This window comes from Phyllopteryx taeniolatus, chromosome 21, assembly GCF_024500385.1.
Source record: "Phyllopteryx taeniolatus isolate TA_2022b chromosome 21, UOR_Ptae_1.2, whole genome shotgun sequence".
NCBI lineage: Eukaryota > Metazoa > Chordata > Actinopteri > Syngnathiformes > Syngnathidae > Phyllopteryx > Phyllopteryx taeniolatus.
Genome location: NC_084522.1, coordinates 14,224,217 through 14,242,863, shown reverse-complemented (window position 1 = coordinate 14,242,863; position 18,647 = coordinate 14,224,217). Strand labels below are relative to the sequence as shown.

The 18,647-nt window shown below is 39.7% G+C and overlaps 1 protein-coding gene across 3 annotated transcripts in view; it reads left to right on the top strand.

The window, feature by feature from the left end:
- Positions 1 to 213: 213 nt before the first annotated feature.
- Positions 214 to 18,647, top strand: part of rprd2a (regulation of nuclear pre-mRNA domain containing 2a) — a 43,393-nt gene continuing 24,959 nt past the window's right edge. For all 3 annotated transcript variants that reach the window (XR_009786062.1, XR_009786061.1, XM_061759511.1), the window contains exons 1-6: positions 214 to 735; positions 13,801 to 13,930; positions 16,422 to 16,573; positions 16,730 to 16,782; positions 16,915 to 17,041; positions 17,140 to 17,315. Coding sequence is in view for 1 of the 3 variants with exons in the window: in XM_061759511.1 (XP_061615495.1) it covers positions 561 to 735; positions 13,801 to 13,930; positions 16,422 to 16,573; positions 16,730 to 16,782; positions 16,915 to 17,041; positions 17,140 to 17,315 (813 nt within the window). In the remaining 2 variants the exon portion in view is untranslated. The remainder of the gene's footprint in view (positions 736 to 13,800; positions 13,931 to 16,421; positions 16,574 to 16,729; positions 16,783 to 16,914; positions 17,042 to 17,139; positions 17,316 to 18,647) is intronic.

Sequence of the window (18,647 nt, the reverse complement as noted above, 5' to 3'; positions counted from 1 at the left end):
ACATCCAGTAAACTGTTCTGGAGATCATGAAAAGCATTAATGGTCATGAGATCATAACAAACATTCATGAGCTGGCCCAAATAACGTCACAGACATATGAGATAAGAGCAAACTTGTTTCGTGCAAGCCAGGGTTAGCATTGTCAGATTAGAACATATAAACATAACTTTTATTTGTAATATATCTTTAGGATATTGAGCTACCACAGACGGATATCCGTCTACGATCGGTGTTTCAGTTGCATTTTCCGGCTAGGAACGCGGAATTTCAGGCTTCACAGTACAAAGTACTGCAACGCACGAAGTCGTCCCAGTTATCTGAGCACGCTGCATTTTAAAGAAGAAAAATTGAACCGATACCATACCCACTCGCTTTGCTTTCATACACGCATCAACTGCGTGTAATTAGCAGACGCAGAAAGTTTAACGCGTACTGTTTACTCTTTCGTAACATGGCAATGGCCGTTCACAGCGACCGAGTCTGTGCTACGGTAAGCTAGCCGTAGCTAACTTTAATGCATTTTAGCGAGGACAACGTGAAGAAAACAAGGAACTCTCGACATGGAAGCGGGAAGAGGGCGCGATGCTGGTGCCTCTTTTGAGGCTGTACTGGACAAAAAGTTACTAAACGTGACGAACACCATGGATTCCATTCAAGGGCTGTCAACGTGGTGTATCGACTACAAGAAGTACCACAGCATGATAGTGCGACAGTGGAGCAAGTGTTTAAAGAAATGTAAGTAGCAGTAACTTTTCTATCCCAGCACGTCGAGAACCAACTGGCTGCTCAAATTGCTTAGCGGTATAAATGTTAGCTATAGTATTTGGACTACTGGACTAACTTAATTTATGAAGACGATAGCAATGTATACATTGCTATTAGCTTAGCCGTTTCCAAAGTAACGCCTGAGTGACAGTGAAGTACCGACTTAGGTACTCGACTCCTGCCTGTGTGACCACTAATGTTACATAAAATGTAAACGTAGATTGACGGTGCAACAACACTTAATATCAGTATAAAAATGAAGCAAAAATACTATATTATTACTCCAGTGACGTGACTGTTTACTAACTAATAAGAGCAATGTAGTCGAATCTCTTGTGGAGCACAATGGGTTCCGTGGAACTGATCGACCTCTGATTTGTCTTGATTTCAAAATTGCTTTTCCCATAGTAAATATAGATGCATATAAATTACGTGGTCCAGGATTAAACTGGCCCCATCACGGAACCTTCTACGGTGCTACAGGCAGTGTTTTAAGTAACATTTTAATTGAGTCTTAATTTTTACTATTGTGTTAAGTGTCAAAGGTTTGTGAAAAGTTAACCGATCTATAAGGAAGACTAGCAAAACACTGCCTCAACTTTTGATAACAAGTGGCAATCTGTATTACACTGGACTTTTCCTTGTTTAAATGTGATTGTCCATACTTCACATAATTTATATTGTTAAAGTTTTCAATGGATAGACCGCTTATTGGCCAAGTGGACCGATTATTGGTGCCAATATTCAGCATTTTGACATATATCGGCACCTGCCTTTTTTTTTTTTTTTTTTTATATATAAATAAATCTGATGTCCCATATGAGATCAATTTGAAACTGGGTAAACTGCAGGAAACTCTATCTATCCATTCATCCATCCATGCTGACCGTGGCAAATCATTGCACTTTTTGTTAGAATTTTAAAACAAAGATTTCTATTGTCCAAGATAATAAAAAAAACCTTTAGCATGTTGCAAATCTGAAAAGCTTTTTAATAAACCCATGTTTAAAGAAGCACGAATTCTGATAAACCTATGCTTAAAGGCATTTAAATGAAGTTTTAAGAGTTTATATCGTCAAAACGTTTGATGTCAATATTTTCCCTTTTACTGCAAATGAATATCAGCTCCAAATATCAGTATCGGACGTGGGAAAAAAAAAAAAACATTGGTCTATGCCTATTTCACGTTATTCTTTATGCAATGGTTACATTACGTTCCGGGTGACCGCGGCAATCACATTTTAGGTCACTGTGGATTAGAAAAAATTGACGTGAAACAATGCAGGATTGACGTGATGGGCAAATGTGACAAGGTGTGATTGCTGTGGATGTCTGGCCAGCTTTTTAAACTGTCAAAAAATTTGCCACAGCAGTCAACGGTGCTGATGACAAACCTAGTCGACACTAGTAAAAAGGGCTGAACGCAACAAAATTGGGCAGTTAGTAATAGGCCTAACAAACTTGGGGGCAGTCTTTGGTGGAATGGGAAGCATACGTATTTTCCCCGGCATCTCACGGTCCATTCAACTTTTGTCATGTTTAAGTGCATTTGGTGTGTATTTTGCCTGACGGCATGTGAAAAAACGTTAAAAAAAACTTGATCAGAATATGAGGAACGTGAGGGATCCCAGAGCCAGCAGACAACATACTGGAATAAGTGGCAGATGACGGGCTGACTTCGAGCTGTGCAATTTAATAATATACAGTATATCATAGTGCGATATAAAAACATCTACAGAGAAAATTGCCATCATGTAATTTTAACAAAAATAACTTAATTGGGATATATATCATTATCAGGATATAAGAATACCAATATCGGGATCCTGCATGGGACCCTGGATCCTGCATGGTGTTCTAAAAGTTTGAATAACTTCAGATGCTTATTTTTCCTGAAAATATCTTCGCAGTCTACACACAAAAAGTTATTGGACTTGGACATTGGGCTTTGCGGTGAACTTTCAAGATCAACTTAAAATGCCACTGTAACTTTTACAGGTGAATGTTTGTGCCAAAATGTTCAGTGTTTCAGTACTTTTTCCACAACTTGCTCTTCTCGAACAAGGATCTAAATAGTATAATTCTCAGCAGGTGTTTGACCCATGAAAACGTCCAAAGACATCATCCACTTCTATGCCTTTCTATGACTATTCCAGTCTCACTGTATCTTTGTTGCAACCTGCTAATGACACTTTGTGACATGCTAAGCTTTGTGGTTGCATCCCTCTGAGAACATTCTGATTGAAGCCTCGCAATGGTGAAGTACTGTTGATCAGCAGTTAGGCCCCACCGTCTTGGTCGCATGATGTTAAAATGGGAACAGCATGATAAAGAGGAGTGTTTCAATACCAATTTTAATTATACCAGGAAATGAAGTGGTCAATTCATGGGTTAAACAGCTGTTGTGAATTTGCTGTTTAGCCCCTTGTTGGATATAGTCTTGTTGTGTAGGTATAGATCTTGGGGCATTAAGTGTCTGTGTGTTGGTTTTGTTTTAAATACTCTGACTCTTGTGATGTTTTCAGTTTCAGACAACGATATGTGATTAACTTTATAAATGGTTGCATGCCATCTAGTGCTTCTCATTAACAGTATGTTGTCATTTGGCTGTGTTCATGTTGATAGTTATTTCTACTGTGGTCTAGGGCTGGGCAAGTAATTGAAATTTAATAGTGATTTCGATTTTGGCTTCTCTTGAACATAAAAACTAGGGAGACACGATATTTTGTTTGAGCATCGTCATCACGTTGTACATGTGCGGAATAGTCACATTGCAGGGTCTGCTGCGATGTTGGTGTACTGTAATATATTAATCAACTGTAATAGTAAGTGACCAGCAGAGGGACTGTTTGGACATGCTAATAGAAAGAATGTACACCTGGTGCATTTCCAATTTTGTTCTTCAGAATGAAACTAGGCAGGCACCTGGCAGCTGCGAGTGTGTGAGGTGCATTCAGGGACACTGCGTAAATGGGAGTGAATGTGTTCTTTTGTAATACAGAGTTCATAATTGTAAAAATGGATTACTATGAAAATTATTTGTATCAGAATGCTTTCGTTAAAACACTGTACCATCAAACTGTGATTGTACGGAATTTATTTTGTTTTGTAATATAAGAGTAGATAGATTTTGTTAATATAGTCAGCCAGAGCTGCAAAGTTATCAACATCCTTTCACCATCGTTCCTTTCATATTCTGTTGCAGGTTGTTTTTTTTCTTGTTGTTTTTTTTCACATTAAGGACAAATTATGCTGTTTTAATTCCCCGTTAAAAAACGCCATTCAAGCAACAAGTTTTTCTTCATGTTTTTGACATTGTAGGCTGAAAGCTGCAACTGGCTATGAGGGTGGACTGAATGGGTGGCAGCAATGGGGAAATGAAATGCCAATATTTTGAATCATCAAAATGTTTTTACTGTAATTGATAAGAATATTAATTAACATTTAATATAGTTTACCATTTCAACCGCTTTTATACTCAAATCTGATTAAAAAGCATCACTCGTGTCAATCTCCACTTTATCTCTATACTTGGCTGACACTGACAGGACTGCTACTGACAAGAGCATCATTATACAGTATTACATGTTTAAAAGGCATTTTTTTAAAATAAATTAGTCAATATTCTACTGTGATGGAAGGTTTTTCTTTGTACAATTCAATAGTAAAATAGGCGGCATGGTGGATGACTGGTTAGGACATCTGCCTCACAGTTCTGAGGACCGGGGTTCAAATCCCGGCCCGGCCTGTGTGGAGTTTGCATGTTCTCCCCGTGCCTGCGTGGGTTTTCTCCGGGTACTCCGGTTTCCTCCCACATCCCAAAAACATGCAGGGTAGGTTAATTGAAGACTCTAAATTGCCTGTAGGTATGAGTCTGAGACCAAATGGCTTGTTTGTTTATATGTGCCCTGCGATTGGCTGGCGATCAGTTCGGGGTGTACCCCGCCTCTAACCCGGAGATAGCTGCGATAGGCTCCAGCACGCCCACGACCCTAGTGAGGATAAGCGGAACGGAAGATGAATGAATAGTAAAATAAATATTTGTTACTCATACTAATATGGTCATACCTAGAATAATGTATTTCTTGTGTTAAGTGAATAATGCTGAAGATAACAAACTCCCCCTCCCCCCCCCAAAAAAAAATTGCATGCTAAATCACAATCACAATATTTGTTTAAAAACAAAAAAACCTCCTCGCAATTAGAGTATTTTCCCAAATTGTTCAGCCCTCGTCCCGATTGATGACTAGGTAGTTTTAATTGGGTCCACATCATTAAAAGCTTATCGGCTTGCCAGTGACAAGGACTGGCTAACTGTCGGTAAAGGTTTAGCCACATAAATACACTCGATGTTGTGGCACACAAGTGTGGCTAGGAGATTTTTATACTGTTTAGACATATTGGCTAAGAGGTTTTATGACCCAGGGCCAACCTTGCATGACAGTGGCTGGATCCCCATGGGAGATGTTTTACCTTTACTATGATGATACCAAGCAAGCCAGCTGACGTGCCATTGGTTACGTTAAAGGTGGACTAAAACACCCCTGAACAGCTGCAGTCTTACAACTAGACACTAGTGTGTGTCATAGTAATCCATATGCTATTAAAGAACACGTAAATCTCAGCAATAAAATTTTTGATCAAATTAATTTTATACTTGAAATTGATAGAAGCTTATCCAACACATGGTACGGTCAAATATCTTTACTGGTTGCAAAGGGGGGAAGAAAAATAAATAAATAACAAAAAAATTTAACTTTGGGGGTATTGCACAATAAAAAAAAACGCGAAATAGCAGGACCGCGAAGCGTGAACCGTGATATAGCGAGGGAACACTGTGTAACAAAGTATCGAGATGAGGTATTCATATGATGAAAATTACAGGCCTCTCTCATCTTTTCAAGTGGGAGAACTTGCACAATTGGTGGCTGACTAAATACTTTTTTGCCCCATTGTATTTTATTGTTTCACGCACCCAGTTGACTGAGAGCTGACTTCATTGAAGTTCTGCGCGGTGAAGGCTGGAGGCTCGGCGCGCGTCAGACGCTACACATCGTGAAAGCCTCCACAATATAATTTCATAACACGTGTTGCAGTGAGGCGACTGGTCATTAATTTAAAAAAAGTTAAGACACACTTATGTTCGCTGCTGCAGCCATTAGTCACAAGCATGTCTTTGTGTGCGTTCTTCTTCGTTGGTTTTCGCCGCTTCTTTGTTGGTTTTCGCCACTTGTTCGGGGTGGGCGGACTGTATGCATCAAAACTGGGAACCGAAATTTTAAAATTTGAATGATTCCGGGAGAACCGGAACGTTAATTCCGGTTCCAATCAGTTCTCGATTTTCGATTTCAGGGCAACAAGCCTGTTTTCGTTGAGACTAGACTTTACACCAATCTGATCGGCTTGATCGGTATCGGCCAATAATAAACATTTTATGCTGATCGGCTTTAATGTCATAATTTGCCAATCATTGATCGGCTCCCCAAAAGACATTTAGTTTGCGTCGCCAATGTGTACGGTATATTTGAATCCAAAAGCTTATTATTAGCCTTGTCGCGTGTTTTTTGACATAGTACTCTAAATATCTGACAACCAATAAAGTTATTTAAAAAATGACATGTCGGCGGTGTGGGACAGACAACATGTCTGAGACAGACAACACGTAATGCGTGGATCATACGACATGACAAATTTGGTCTTTCACGATTGCACTATGTCAGACTACTACAATAAAATCTTGTATTCAAACGCGACCGGAAACACTCGTTACCATGACGACGACATCGCAACGTGTGTATTATAAGAACAAAATGTGGATAAACGTGTGCTGGTGGTCACCAGTGATCGGGAGATTACGTTCATTTAAGGCTTGCCTGAGGCACGTTCACATACTTTTAATACCGCTCGCAAGCAGGCAACAAAATGTTATATCGAGCTAGTGCTAGCACTAAAGGTTGTGCGTAAACATGCTGGCGTTATGTTGAATCATGGTCAAAAGTTTCGGTGTGTGTGAATTATTTGATTAAAATAAAGTAATTCAATTCCATTAAGTTAGCTCCCATTATTTCTGTCATGTTGTAATGTTGGTTTGATCTGACTGATTAGAATACATGACCTGACTAGAGCAGTGATTTCCAACCTTTACACGTATTTTACAATTGGAAAATCTCACGACACACCAACAAACAAAAATTTCACAAAAAGTAGATACACAATAATTACTATATGTACTTGCTGCCATCTAATATAATAGCTTTTATTTGTTCCGTCTGTCACTATGCCTCACTGGCATAGAGGAACAAAGATGCATTATTTCTTGTAAATGAATAACTTTTTGAGCAGTTAAGTAAAATTTTATAATTTCCCACAGCACACCTGAAAATTGCTCATGGCAGACTAATGTGCCACGGCACACTGGTTGGGAATCACTGGACTAGAGAATGAATACTTTTGAAGATACTCGGTATACAGTACACAAGGATATACAGTAAATGAACATGTGCTTTGTTCAAGTTCCCAAGAATAATGAGGGGCTAATCTGGCTGCTTTTTTTCCCCCAAGTTCATTTACTTGGTCAGCCAGCGTTTGCAGTTCGGTGTTCGTGTTAGCCTGTGGGGGAATGTAAACACCGGCGAGAATGAATGAAGCATACTCGCGCGGCAAGTACAAATGACTTGGAATTCCAAAACAGCGACTTTAAGTCTGGGCTGCAGTGTGTGTTGGGCTCTGTGATGTCTGTACATTATTTTTCGTTGATATAGGAGCATATTCCGCCACATCTTGCTGTCCCTGATAGGTCCGTGTCGCGGTCCGCACGGTAAAGTTTGAAGCCAGGAAGCATTACGGCGCCATTGGTAGGGTTGAGCATCGTTTAAATTTGAGCGATTCCGATTCCCGGTTCCAAACGATTCTTGATTCCGATTCTTTTAGGGGGCTGGGCCAAAAAAGTTTGCATGGTTTAAATAAAGGTTGTCCAAATAATGAACATCCATTTTCTGAGTAGCCCACAGCATAGACAAAAATGAACATTTGACTCGAGGTTCGAGGTGAGTGCAGTGATGCAGACTTTGTATCGATCCGTTGTGGTAAAGAAGGAGCTAAGCTGAAAGGCGAAGCTCTCGATTTACCGGTCGATCTACGTTACTACCCTCACCTATGGTCACGAGTTGTGGGTCGTGACCGAAAGATCAAGATCCCGGATACAAGTGGCTGAAATGAGTTTCCTCCGCAGGGTGTCCATGCTCTCCCTTAGAGATAGGGTGAGAAGCTCGGTCATCCGGGAGGATCTCAGAGTAGAGCCGCTGCTCCTCTACATTGAGAGGAGCCAGATGAGGTGGCTGGGGCATCTGATTCGAATGCCTCCCGGACGCCTCCCTGGTGAGGTGTTCCGGGCACGTCCCACCGGGAGGAGACCCCGGGGACGACCCAGGACACGCTGGAGAGACTACATCCTTCGGCTGGCCTGGGAACGCCTCGGGATCCCCCCAGAAGAGCTGGAGGAAGTGGCTGAGCGTCCTTGCTAAAGCTTCTGCCCCCGCGACCCGATCTCGGATAAGCGGTACAAAATGGATGGATGGATGGACTCGAGGTTCTTCATAACCAGTATCCATATCAAATAAGGTTGGGCATCGAGAATCGATTGGACCCGGTTCTCCCGGAACCCTTCAAATTAAAAAAATTTGGTTCCCAGTTTCGATGCCTAGTCCTCCAGCCGCGAAGAAGTAGCGAAAAGCAACGTAGAAGAATGGGCACGATGATGTTCCACCAAAACAAAATCCTCCCCAATCATTGGTCCATCATCTGATCGTTTATCGTTTTTTTTAAACTTGCTGATCGGTGATCGGCCCCAAAAATCCTGATCGTGTAAAGCCTGCTTTTGACATACCATCACATCGAGCCAGCGGCCACGCTCTTTTTCTGTTGTACAGCTGCTACTTGGCTGCTCATCGTCGTCACTGTTCCGACCTCCTCATCGACTCAAACATGTACGGTTTGACGTTACCCAGTTCAGTTGGATGCTCCTGTATGTCAAAATCCTCCTCCTCCTCATATTCCTACACGTTGCTCGCCATTGCATATAGAGTGTAGCGAGCTGTGTTTGTCAATTACAACATCACTTCTGGTAGCCCTTGTGGTGGATAGAGTAACCACACCTTGAGGTCTTGAGGTATATTCGGTATATTCGGGACCGGCATTGGGAATCCTTACTGTCGGAGCGTAACTTGCACTGCGGCACGCTTCCTTCTGTGGCGTCGTCTTCGCTTTCTCCATGATCCATTGGCAGCAGTTGCTCCGCCGGTAAGTAACTCAGAGAAAAAAACTATGTACATTTGTGAAAGTAAGTCCGGAGTAGACTCCCTAATGTTAAGCAAGTCTTCCCTTGTGTAAGTAAGTCGCGTAATGTCTCCAAAGACGAATGAAAAGGACAAAAACATAGACTGTACTAGAGAGCGTGTTACCAAGGCGATCACTCGGGTAGGCACCATCTTGAAATTGACAAAGAGCAACTGACTCCTGAGGACTTAACTATCACTTCTCATTTCTAACGAGTGGGAATTTCTGCCAAATGATCTGCACACTAGAGCCCTCTACACACAAGCCACACAGGGAGGAACCAACATAGCAAACCTGTTGACAGACTAGTGTTGCACCGAAATTTCGGTTTGGCCGAAAATAGCCCAGAAGCGCATTTTCAGTTTTGGAGTGAAAGACTTTTGTCACTCGGAAAAAAAAAGAAAAAAAAAAAGGTCAAAAATAACATTGTTCATTGTTGCTAACTCATAGCTTTGCCGTGGCCGACATGCGAGCTTGTACAATACAGAGTTAAGAAGTATTTGCAATTACCAAGCAATGTCTATTGGGCTTTCCTGACTATATAGGTGAATTGACTGGCATGTCATTATTTTACACACAGCCTACGGTCACGGTTTGATAATGACATAGTCATGGACCCTAAACCATAAATGTAACAGTGAAAAAGGCACACATTCAACTAGTGGTAACATGAACACACATTAACAACAAAAATGAATGTCTTTATCATGGCAATAATTCAAATTAGCATTTTGCAAGGAATTGTGGGAACCGTATGGCTTTACCATCATTATGCTAGTGGCTAGTCCAAACTGCAGCGTGCCTATTGTAGCATAACCTTGCTACATTTGCTGTTTGGCTACTAAGGTTGAGTGCTTGTTGCATGTTGTGTATTTGCGCCGCGCCAGCTTCACAAGCAACGGATAACGCGACCGCCGAGATGAACGCGGCGAAATATGTTTCCTTGCTGTGGAGGCGAATGTGCGCATCGTGTCCATTGTCAACGCAGCATAAGTTACTATTCATCGCCTCCATGACAGCGAATAAACTATTATCGTTATCACAGAGGACAGATAGCGAGGAAGCCAGTTGCTGAGGTATCTTAACATGAAGTCACAAAACACCAAAATATGTGATTGGGTGGTACAGTACACTTGTCACATACAGTGGATACAGAAAGTATTCAGACCCCCTTAAATCTTTCAGTCTTTGTTATATTGCAGCCATTTGCTAAAATATTTTTTTCCCCTCATTGTACACACAGCACCCCATATTGACAGAAAAGAAAATTGTTGAATTTTTGCTGATTTATTAAAAAAGAAAAACTGAAATATTACACAGCCATAAGTATTCAGACCCTTTGCTCAGTATTTAGTAGAAGCACCCTTTTGAGCTAATACAGCAATGAGTCTTTTTGGGAATGAGGTTTTTCACACCTGGATTTGGGGGTCCCCTGCCATTCCTCCTTGCAGATCCTCTCCAGTTCTGTCAGGTTGGATGGTGGACGTTGGTGGACAGACATTTTCTCATTTTGTTTCTGTCTTTCTGTTTTCTCATTTACAAAATAAAAGTAGGGCTGTGAATTTCAAAATAAGAGCAAGTAAATAAAAAAAAAAAGTATTACGTCTTCAAATAAAGTGCTTAACTTCAACATAATTATTTGAAAAAACTAACAAAATACAGATAATACTTCGTTTTGATCATATGGGTAGATGCAAAATCATGCATTGTAAAAATGCATTATACATCGGTAGAAGGGTTTTCCAGAATTTTTAGGTCAACTTTGGGGGTGCGTATTACAGATGGATGCCCATTATACACAAGAAATTACGGTACTTCTGTTTGACCCAGTTTTGTATCCACTTTGTCCATATTTGGCTAAAACTCCCCCCTTTACTCTGATTGGTTGCCTCCGTGTAGAAGACCCTCTCGTCAGAGCACGTGTTTGTTATGTTGACAGCGCTGGCCCGGGAGCGGAGAGATAGGCGAAGATCTTCGCTATTGACGTAGAGCAACTCGAAAAATTCGAGTGGCCTGATTTCAGGCCTTTCGGCAGAATAAATGTCTTACACTCAGAAATGCGTGGATGATTTTATTTTATATTTCATGTTTACTGAGGCACCATGGTTTTTTTCTTCGGTGCATAGTTTCTGTGTAGTGACATATCAACGACAACTCTCCGACAACGCACCTTAACGTCGCCTCCCTTGCTCACCGTTGTTAACATACTTGGGTGCTGTTGTCAACATTTATTCACGTGTACGAACTAATGTTTACTGAAGCTTTAGAGCATGACTGTACAGAACTCAAGCTTGTTTACAACATTACAACATTAGTGCTCACACTAGCTTGTTAGGCTACACAACATTATGTTGCCTGCTGGCGCGCCGTATTGTATTAAACGTATGTGAATATACCTGAAGCATACGACACCACGCGTTTCCTCTTGTTTTCTTTTTTCGCCAACACGATACAATACAGTGGGGCGATCCATTGTTGTTTTTGTCGCCATGGTAATGGGTGTATCTGGTCCTGTTGACCGGTGACGTTATCTGGTTCCGCCTCTCCGACAGTGTTTGATTTGTCAAGATAAATCCCAGTGATTGTAAAAGACGGGATACGGTGCTATCGGAATACGTGTCATGTAATGTTGCGAGTACAATCATGAAAGACCAAATTTGTGTTGTAGTCTAATCCAGGCATTAGCAAGGTTTACACGGAAAGCGATATTAAATTCCAATATTAACCCGATTATTAACCCGACAGTACTTGGAAAAATACACTGGTAAAAGGCTTCCTGATTACCATGACCGGATTAAACTCATATTCAATGATAACTGTTTAGCACATTATTAGAGGTGCAATGATTAATCGAATAATCAACAACTAATTGATTATCAATGTATTCGATAACCGATTTTTGATAATCAATGAATCGTTTAGCGGTATTTCAGCCTATCAACAGTAAATATTACTAATTATATTTAGCAGTAAATATGAATAATTATGAGGACCGGGGTTCAATCCCCGCCCCCGCCTTTGTGGAGTTTGCATGTTCTCCCGTGCCTGCGTGGGTTTTCTCCGGGCACTCCGGTTTCCTCCCACATCCCAAAAACATGCATGGTAGGTTAATTGACAACTCTAAATTGCCAGTAGGTGTGAACGTGAGTGCGAATGGTTGTTTGTTTGTATGTGCCCTGCGATTGGCTGGCAACCAGTTCAGGGTGTACCCCGCCTCCTGCCCGACGATAGCTGGGATAGGCTCCAGCACGCCCGCGACCCTAGTGAGGAGAAGCGGCTCAGAAAATGGATGGATGGATATTTATTATCATAATTTAACAGACCAATTATCTTAGTATTTCATCCAAATAAGACATTTGCCAACATGTTCCTTTACTTTGGAAAACAATTAACAATTTTGCCTATTTTCTGACATGTTAAGGCTCAAACAGGTATCTGAATCATTAATATACCACTAACTGCAAATATAGCTTGCTTAATTTGTCTGTCATTTTCATTTCATAGTAATCATTATTTTGATTATTAATCACGATTAAGCCACATGTTAGGTGAAAAATATTTTTATTACACCGCTTTTCAACAAAAAACAAAAACAGTTTTCAGTGGAATATGAATCATTAAATATGAATAAATGATAGATAATAAATGTACCCCAAAAAATTACATATTACATATACACTCAAACAAACATGAAGATATTGTATGTGCAAAGTTAAAAAGCCCAGACTTCTTTGAAGAGGATTGTATAGGAAAACAAACTATCATTAAAATAAAGTGCAGCAATTGCAGTAGTAATGATAGTAATAATGATTTAGCCATGTTCTGTTTGGGACTATGATTTTAAATAGGTAAATTAGTTTGTTTTGCTAGTAAATAATTTACAAAATAGTGTGAATAATCATAAACATTACTTTTATATGGTGGTGGTACACTTATGCAATAATTTTAAAATGCATTTCAATCATATGGTTGTGGTAATGCTCAAAATTAAGTAGTATTCGCAGGGGAAGTGTGTGAGGAGCCCTATAAAAGCTGGCCCTTCTGAGTCGAACAAATGAGCAACTAAAACTAAAGCCTTTGTTTTGTTGTTGTTTTTAAAAAAAAAAAAAATTACCTTTTTTGTCTGCTAGTGCTTTTGCGGACAAACTTCTTGTTCACAGTAACATATTTTGCAAATATCTTATCTTGAGTCACTGTCAATCGAAACTATGATATGCCATGGTCATGCTGTACTTCCGTAAAAATGGTGCAACCAAATAGTGTGCTGGTGCGACCAGCTGAAAAAGATGGTCGCACCAGTGCTACTAGTGCAAAGGTTTGTGTAGAGTCTTGCACAATGTGGGGCTATGTTTCATAACGTAAACTGCAATATGCACAAATCTTGGTGGGATACAGTCGACAATCAGCCCGTTGAATATATCGCCATTGGTCAAGGAATCAGAATATTGATTAATTGGTTAACCGCACATTGTTCCCTTGTCACTTGGGGGTTTCCCACTAACACATCAATACACAGAGTAAATCAATCAACATTGTCATCATTTGCTCGTCACAATAGTGTATTTATTGCTTTCTGTTATAAACTGTATGAATTCTCATTTTATAGACATTTTATACAATATACAGGTCTGATTCTAGATGTTTTGGTATGGACCTCCTTCTGCATTAATTTTTTCCTGACCATATTTTCTCTCCTGACAGCTGACACAGCGCACAAGCTCAACCTGTTTTACCTCGCCAATGATGTCATTCAGAACTGTAAAAGGAAAAACGCTATGGTTTACCGTACTGCATTTGCTGATGTGCTCCCTGAGGCTTTTGTGCTAATAAAGTAAGTATGCATTTGTTTTGACAGGTTGAAGAGATTTCCTTAATGTCCAAAATGGAAAAGTACCTTGAAATAATTTAATCTCTATTAGCTAGGGTATATCTCTGTAGGTGTCAATTCGCTACAAAGTGTTCCGCTGTACAATTTATTCCAAGCAATTTCATTTTAACGGCTTTGTTTACATGACATACAAAGAAGAAACTGAACAAAACTGAATGACTGAACAGAAAGAAAGCGAAACCTGAGGCTCAGAGCTAAACCACTTCACATTTACATTTTCCATTTACCTTGTTAATTGGAACAAGATGCGAAACTTCAGCCCACTTATGCTTGTTAAAAATGATAAGGATGTCAACATTCAAGCAGGCAAGCAATGCAGTGCTCCTTTCCTCCTTCGTACCAATGTTTGTTGTAGGTTCCAACATTAAATGTTGCTTCTTCTTGTTTACTTTGATTCTGTTTTTTTAATAGAAGCCTATTTCACAGCAAAATAGTTAGGTCTTAAATGAATTAAGTGCGCTGGTTGCTGCAAAGTGCTAAAAACTATTACTTGTACAGCAGTGTTTCCCAGACTTTATTGTGCCATGGCACAAATTTTGTTGTCATAAAAATCTCACGTCACATCACCAAACAAAAATGCCACAGTAAGTACAGTGGGTACGGAAAGTATTCAGACCCCCTTAAATTTTTCACTTTTTCATATTGCAGCCATTTGCTAAAATCATTTAAGTTCTTTTTTTTCACAATGTAAACACAGCACCCTATATTGACAGGAAAACAAATGTAATTGTTTAAATTTTTGCAGATTTATTAAAGAAAAACTGAAATATCACACAGCCATAGGTATTCAGACCCTTTCCTCAGTATTTAGTAGAAGCACCCTTTTGAGCTTTTCATGAGTTTTGAAAGTGAATCTTCGGCCCAGTCTGAGGTTCTGAGCACTCTGGAGAAGGTTTTCGTCCAGGATATCCCTATACTTGGCCGCATTCATCTTTTCTTCGATTGCAACCAGTCTCCCTGTCCCTGCAGCTGAAAAACACCCCCACAGCTTGATTCTGCCACCACCATGCTTCACTGTTGGGACTCTATTGGACAGGTGATGAGCAGTGCCTGGTTTTCTCCCCACGTCACTTAGAATTAAGGCCAACAATTTCTATCTTGGTCTCATCAGATCAGAGAATCTAATTTCTCACCATCTTGGAGTCCATCAGGTGTTTTTTTTTTTTTTTTTTTTTTTAGCAAACTCGGGCTTTCATGTGTCTTGCACTGAGGAGAGGCTTCCGTCGGGCCACTCTGCCATAAAGCCCCGACTGGTGGAGGGCTGCAGTGATGGTTGACTTTCTAGAACTTTCTCCCAACTCCCGACTGCATCTCTCAGCTCAACCACAGTGATCTTTGCTTTCTTTTTTACCTCTCTCACCAAGGCTCTTCTCCCCCAATTGCTCAGTTTGGCCAGGCGGCCAGCTCTAGGAAGGGTTCTGATCGTCCCAAATGTCTTCCATTTAAGGATTATGGAGGCCACTGTGCTCTTAGGAACCTTAAGTGCAGCAGAAACATTTTTGTAACCTTGGCCGGATCTGTGCCTTGCCACAATTCTGTTTCTGAGCTCTTCAGGCACTTCCTTGGACCTCCTGATTCTCCTGCGCTGACATGCACTGTAAGCTGCAAGGTCTTATATAGACACGTGTGTGGCTTTCCTAATCAAGTCCAATCAGTATAATCAAACACAGCTGGACTCCAATGACTATGTAGAACCATTTTAAGGATGATCAGAAGAAATGGACAACACCTGAGTTATATATATATAAATATATATATATGAGTGTCACAGCAAAGGGTCTGAATACTTATGGCTGTGTGATTTCAGTTTTTCTTTTTTAATAAATCAGCAACAATTTTAACAATTACGTTTTGTTTCTGTCAATATGGGGTGCTGTGTGTACATTGAGGAATAAATGAACTTAAATGATTTTTAACAAATGGCTGCAATATAACAAAGAGTGAAAAATTTAAGGGGGTCTGAAAACTTTCCGTACCCACTGTATATACAGTAAACTAACATAATGATCTAAAATAATAATCTTGTCTCGATTCACTCACAAATTTACTTTGTAAAATCTGGCCCTGTTTATTTGAACACAATGCCATTCAGGTGGATGCACAGGTTAATAAATTGTACCTTCTGCCATGTAGTGGAAAAGCATTTAATTGTTCTCCCTGTCACTGTCGCTGGCATAGATTATTATTTTTTAGTAGATCATAATAATTTTCAAACAAATGTAGTGAAAGTTGATTATTTTCCATGGCACACCTTATGATCTCTCACGGGAAAGTAATGTGTCGTGGCACAGTGGTTAGGAATCACTGTACTACAGTAACGTTTAAAGTTTAAAGTCATTTGGATGGCTCAAACTCCCGTTGATCGTCAAGCATTTCTACTACTGTCTTATGAATATCATAACTATGTGGCTCTCCCTGTTGTGTGGTCACATAGACAAGAAGGTGATGCCAAGATGGTGAAATCTGTGGAGAGGATACTCACCATATGGCAGGAGAGAAGTGTGTATACAGAGGCCCTGATTGCTGAGCTCAGGAGCAGCTTAGCCAAAGAGGAGTCCCCACCTGTGACACCCTTGGAGCAAAAAAGTAAGTATGTGACCATTACACTCATCTTGTGAGTGGAATTTTATTTCCAAGATTTGACTTTGAAAAGTTACAAGGTTTGTTGTAGCATTATTAGCTTTGTAAAATGTATGCTGCATTACGTATGACCTCCTAATTTTTATTTTAATTGATTTAAAGCTCCAGTTGAGTCCAAGGCAGAGCTCCGGTCCAAGATTGTTGCAGAATTTGTGGTATGTTTGAGGAATCTACTTATCTAACACCGACTGTAACTTACTCAACTAGGCAGAAAAGCATTACTTCAAGTATGGTTTGCAATTTTACGTTTTCTTGTTTGACATTTCATTTTCCCATGGTTCCTCAAGCCCCAGTCCTTGATTGACCACCTGTCTAAATACAAGAGGTCTCTGGAGGATGTGGACCTACGAGAAAATCAATTGGCAACTATGAGGGTCGACATCTGCAGTTCTGAAGCCCTCAAGAAGCTAAAAGGTCCAAAAATGATGACACTATCATTTAACAAACACCAACACACAATGGTTTGGTTTGGTTTTTGTATTATGAACTTTTGTTTCTCTTTTTCCTTTCAGATAAGGCAGGAGGAAAGAAGTTCTCCAGGGACTTTGAAGAAGGCAATATACAGCTACAAGAGTTTGTTAAGTTCTTTGACAGACAAAACAAAACAGGACCTGCTCTTCTGGAAGCCCTGAGCAATGCAGATATCTTTTATGAGATGCAGTACAAAGAGGTCAAGATTGTCGCTAATGTAAGTGGAATCTTCGAAAACACTATTGTTTTATGTGCTAACATTTATTCTTCTTAATTTCTGTATAGTTGCTAATTATTATTCACCGTCATAGGATACGAATGCAGTACTTAAAATCTAGGGCTGCACAATTATGGCCAAAATAATAATCACGATTGTTTTGATCAATATTGTGATCAAGATTATTAATCACGGTTGTTCCTCATTAGGGAAAACTTCTGTATTTTTATTGAACTACTTTTCAACAAATATGTAAACAGTTTTTAGTGCAAAATGACACTTTAAAAGAGAATAAATGATAAATCAAAAATAAAATTTCCCGAAGAATTTCAACTTTATCAAGGGCTAACTGAATAAATCTGCTATGACAGAGTGCAATCACGAAGTGCAACTCAATGGAAGCAAATACGATTTATACATAAAAGGCAATCACATTAGGCTCCAAGCAAGCTGCAAGCATGGCTGAAAACTGCAAAGGACTTGACAGTTGTGATTTCCCTCTTTACATGTACATCTCAATCAATTAAAATAGTGTCAAAAGCTTTTAGTTAGTTAGATTCCAAAAGTGAAACTCATAGTGATGCACAACACACACTCAGAGTGAAATATATAATATAGTGTCAAAAGTATTCGCACACCTGCCTTGACTCAGATATGAATTTAAGTGACATCCCATTCTTAAGCCATAGAGTTTAATATGATATCGGTTCACCCTCTACAATTAAACATCTTAGGTTTAGGAGTGTCTTTATGGGCATTTGACCTTTTTTCCAGAAGTACATTTGTCAGGTTGCACACTGATGTTGGACGGACTCTGTCTCCGCACTCATTCATCCAAAAATGTTCTGTAGGGTTGAGGTCAGGATTGTGCAGGCCAGTCAATTTCATCCACATCAAACTCTCTCATTCATGTCTGTATGAACCTTGATTTGTGCACTGATACACAGTCATGTTGGAAGGGGCCATCTCCAAACTGTTCCCACAAAGTTGGAAATTTCCAAAATATTAGCCCCTGAGCTACAGTGAAACAAACTCTTTAGCATACCAAGAGATTTTGGACAGTCAAACAGTTTGGGGATTACCCCTTCCTGTTCCAATATATTATATATTGAAAAGTAAATGTTAAAAAATGTAAATCCAATATTCTTCAGAAAGTTCTTCCCAACTCGTTGTGGATGTTTTCATAACTGTGTGGTACTTGTAAGTTGTGTTGCTTTCCCTCTTTTGTCCAGTTTAAAGTTAAAAGTCTGGAGACTGTAGCTTTTTCTAGAATTCTGAATTTTTTTTAACTTTGACAAATTTAACAAAAAACATCCAAAATTTAAAAAAGTG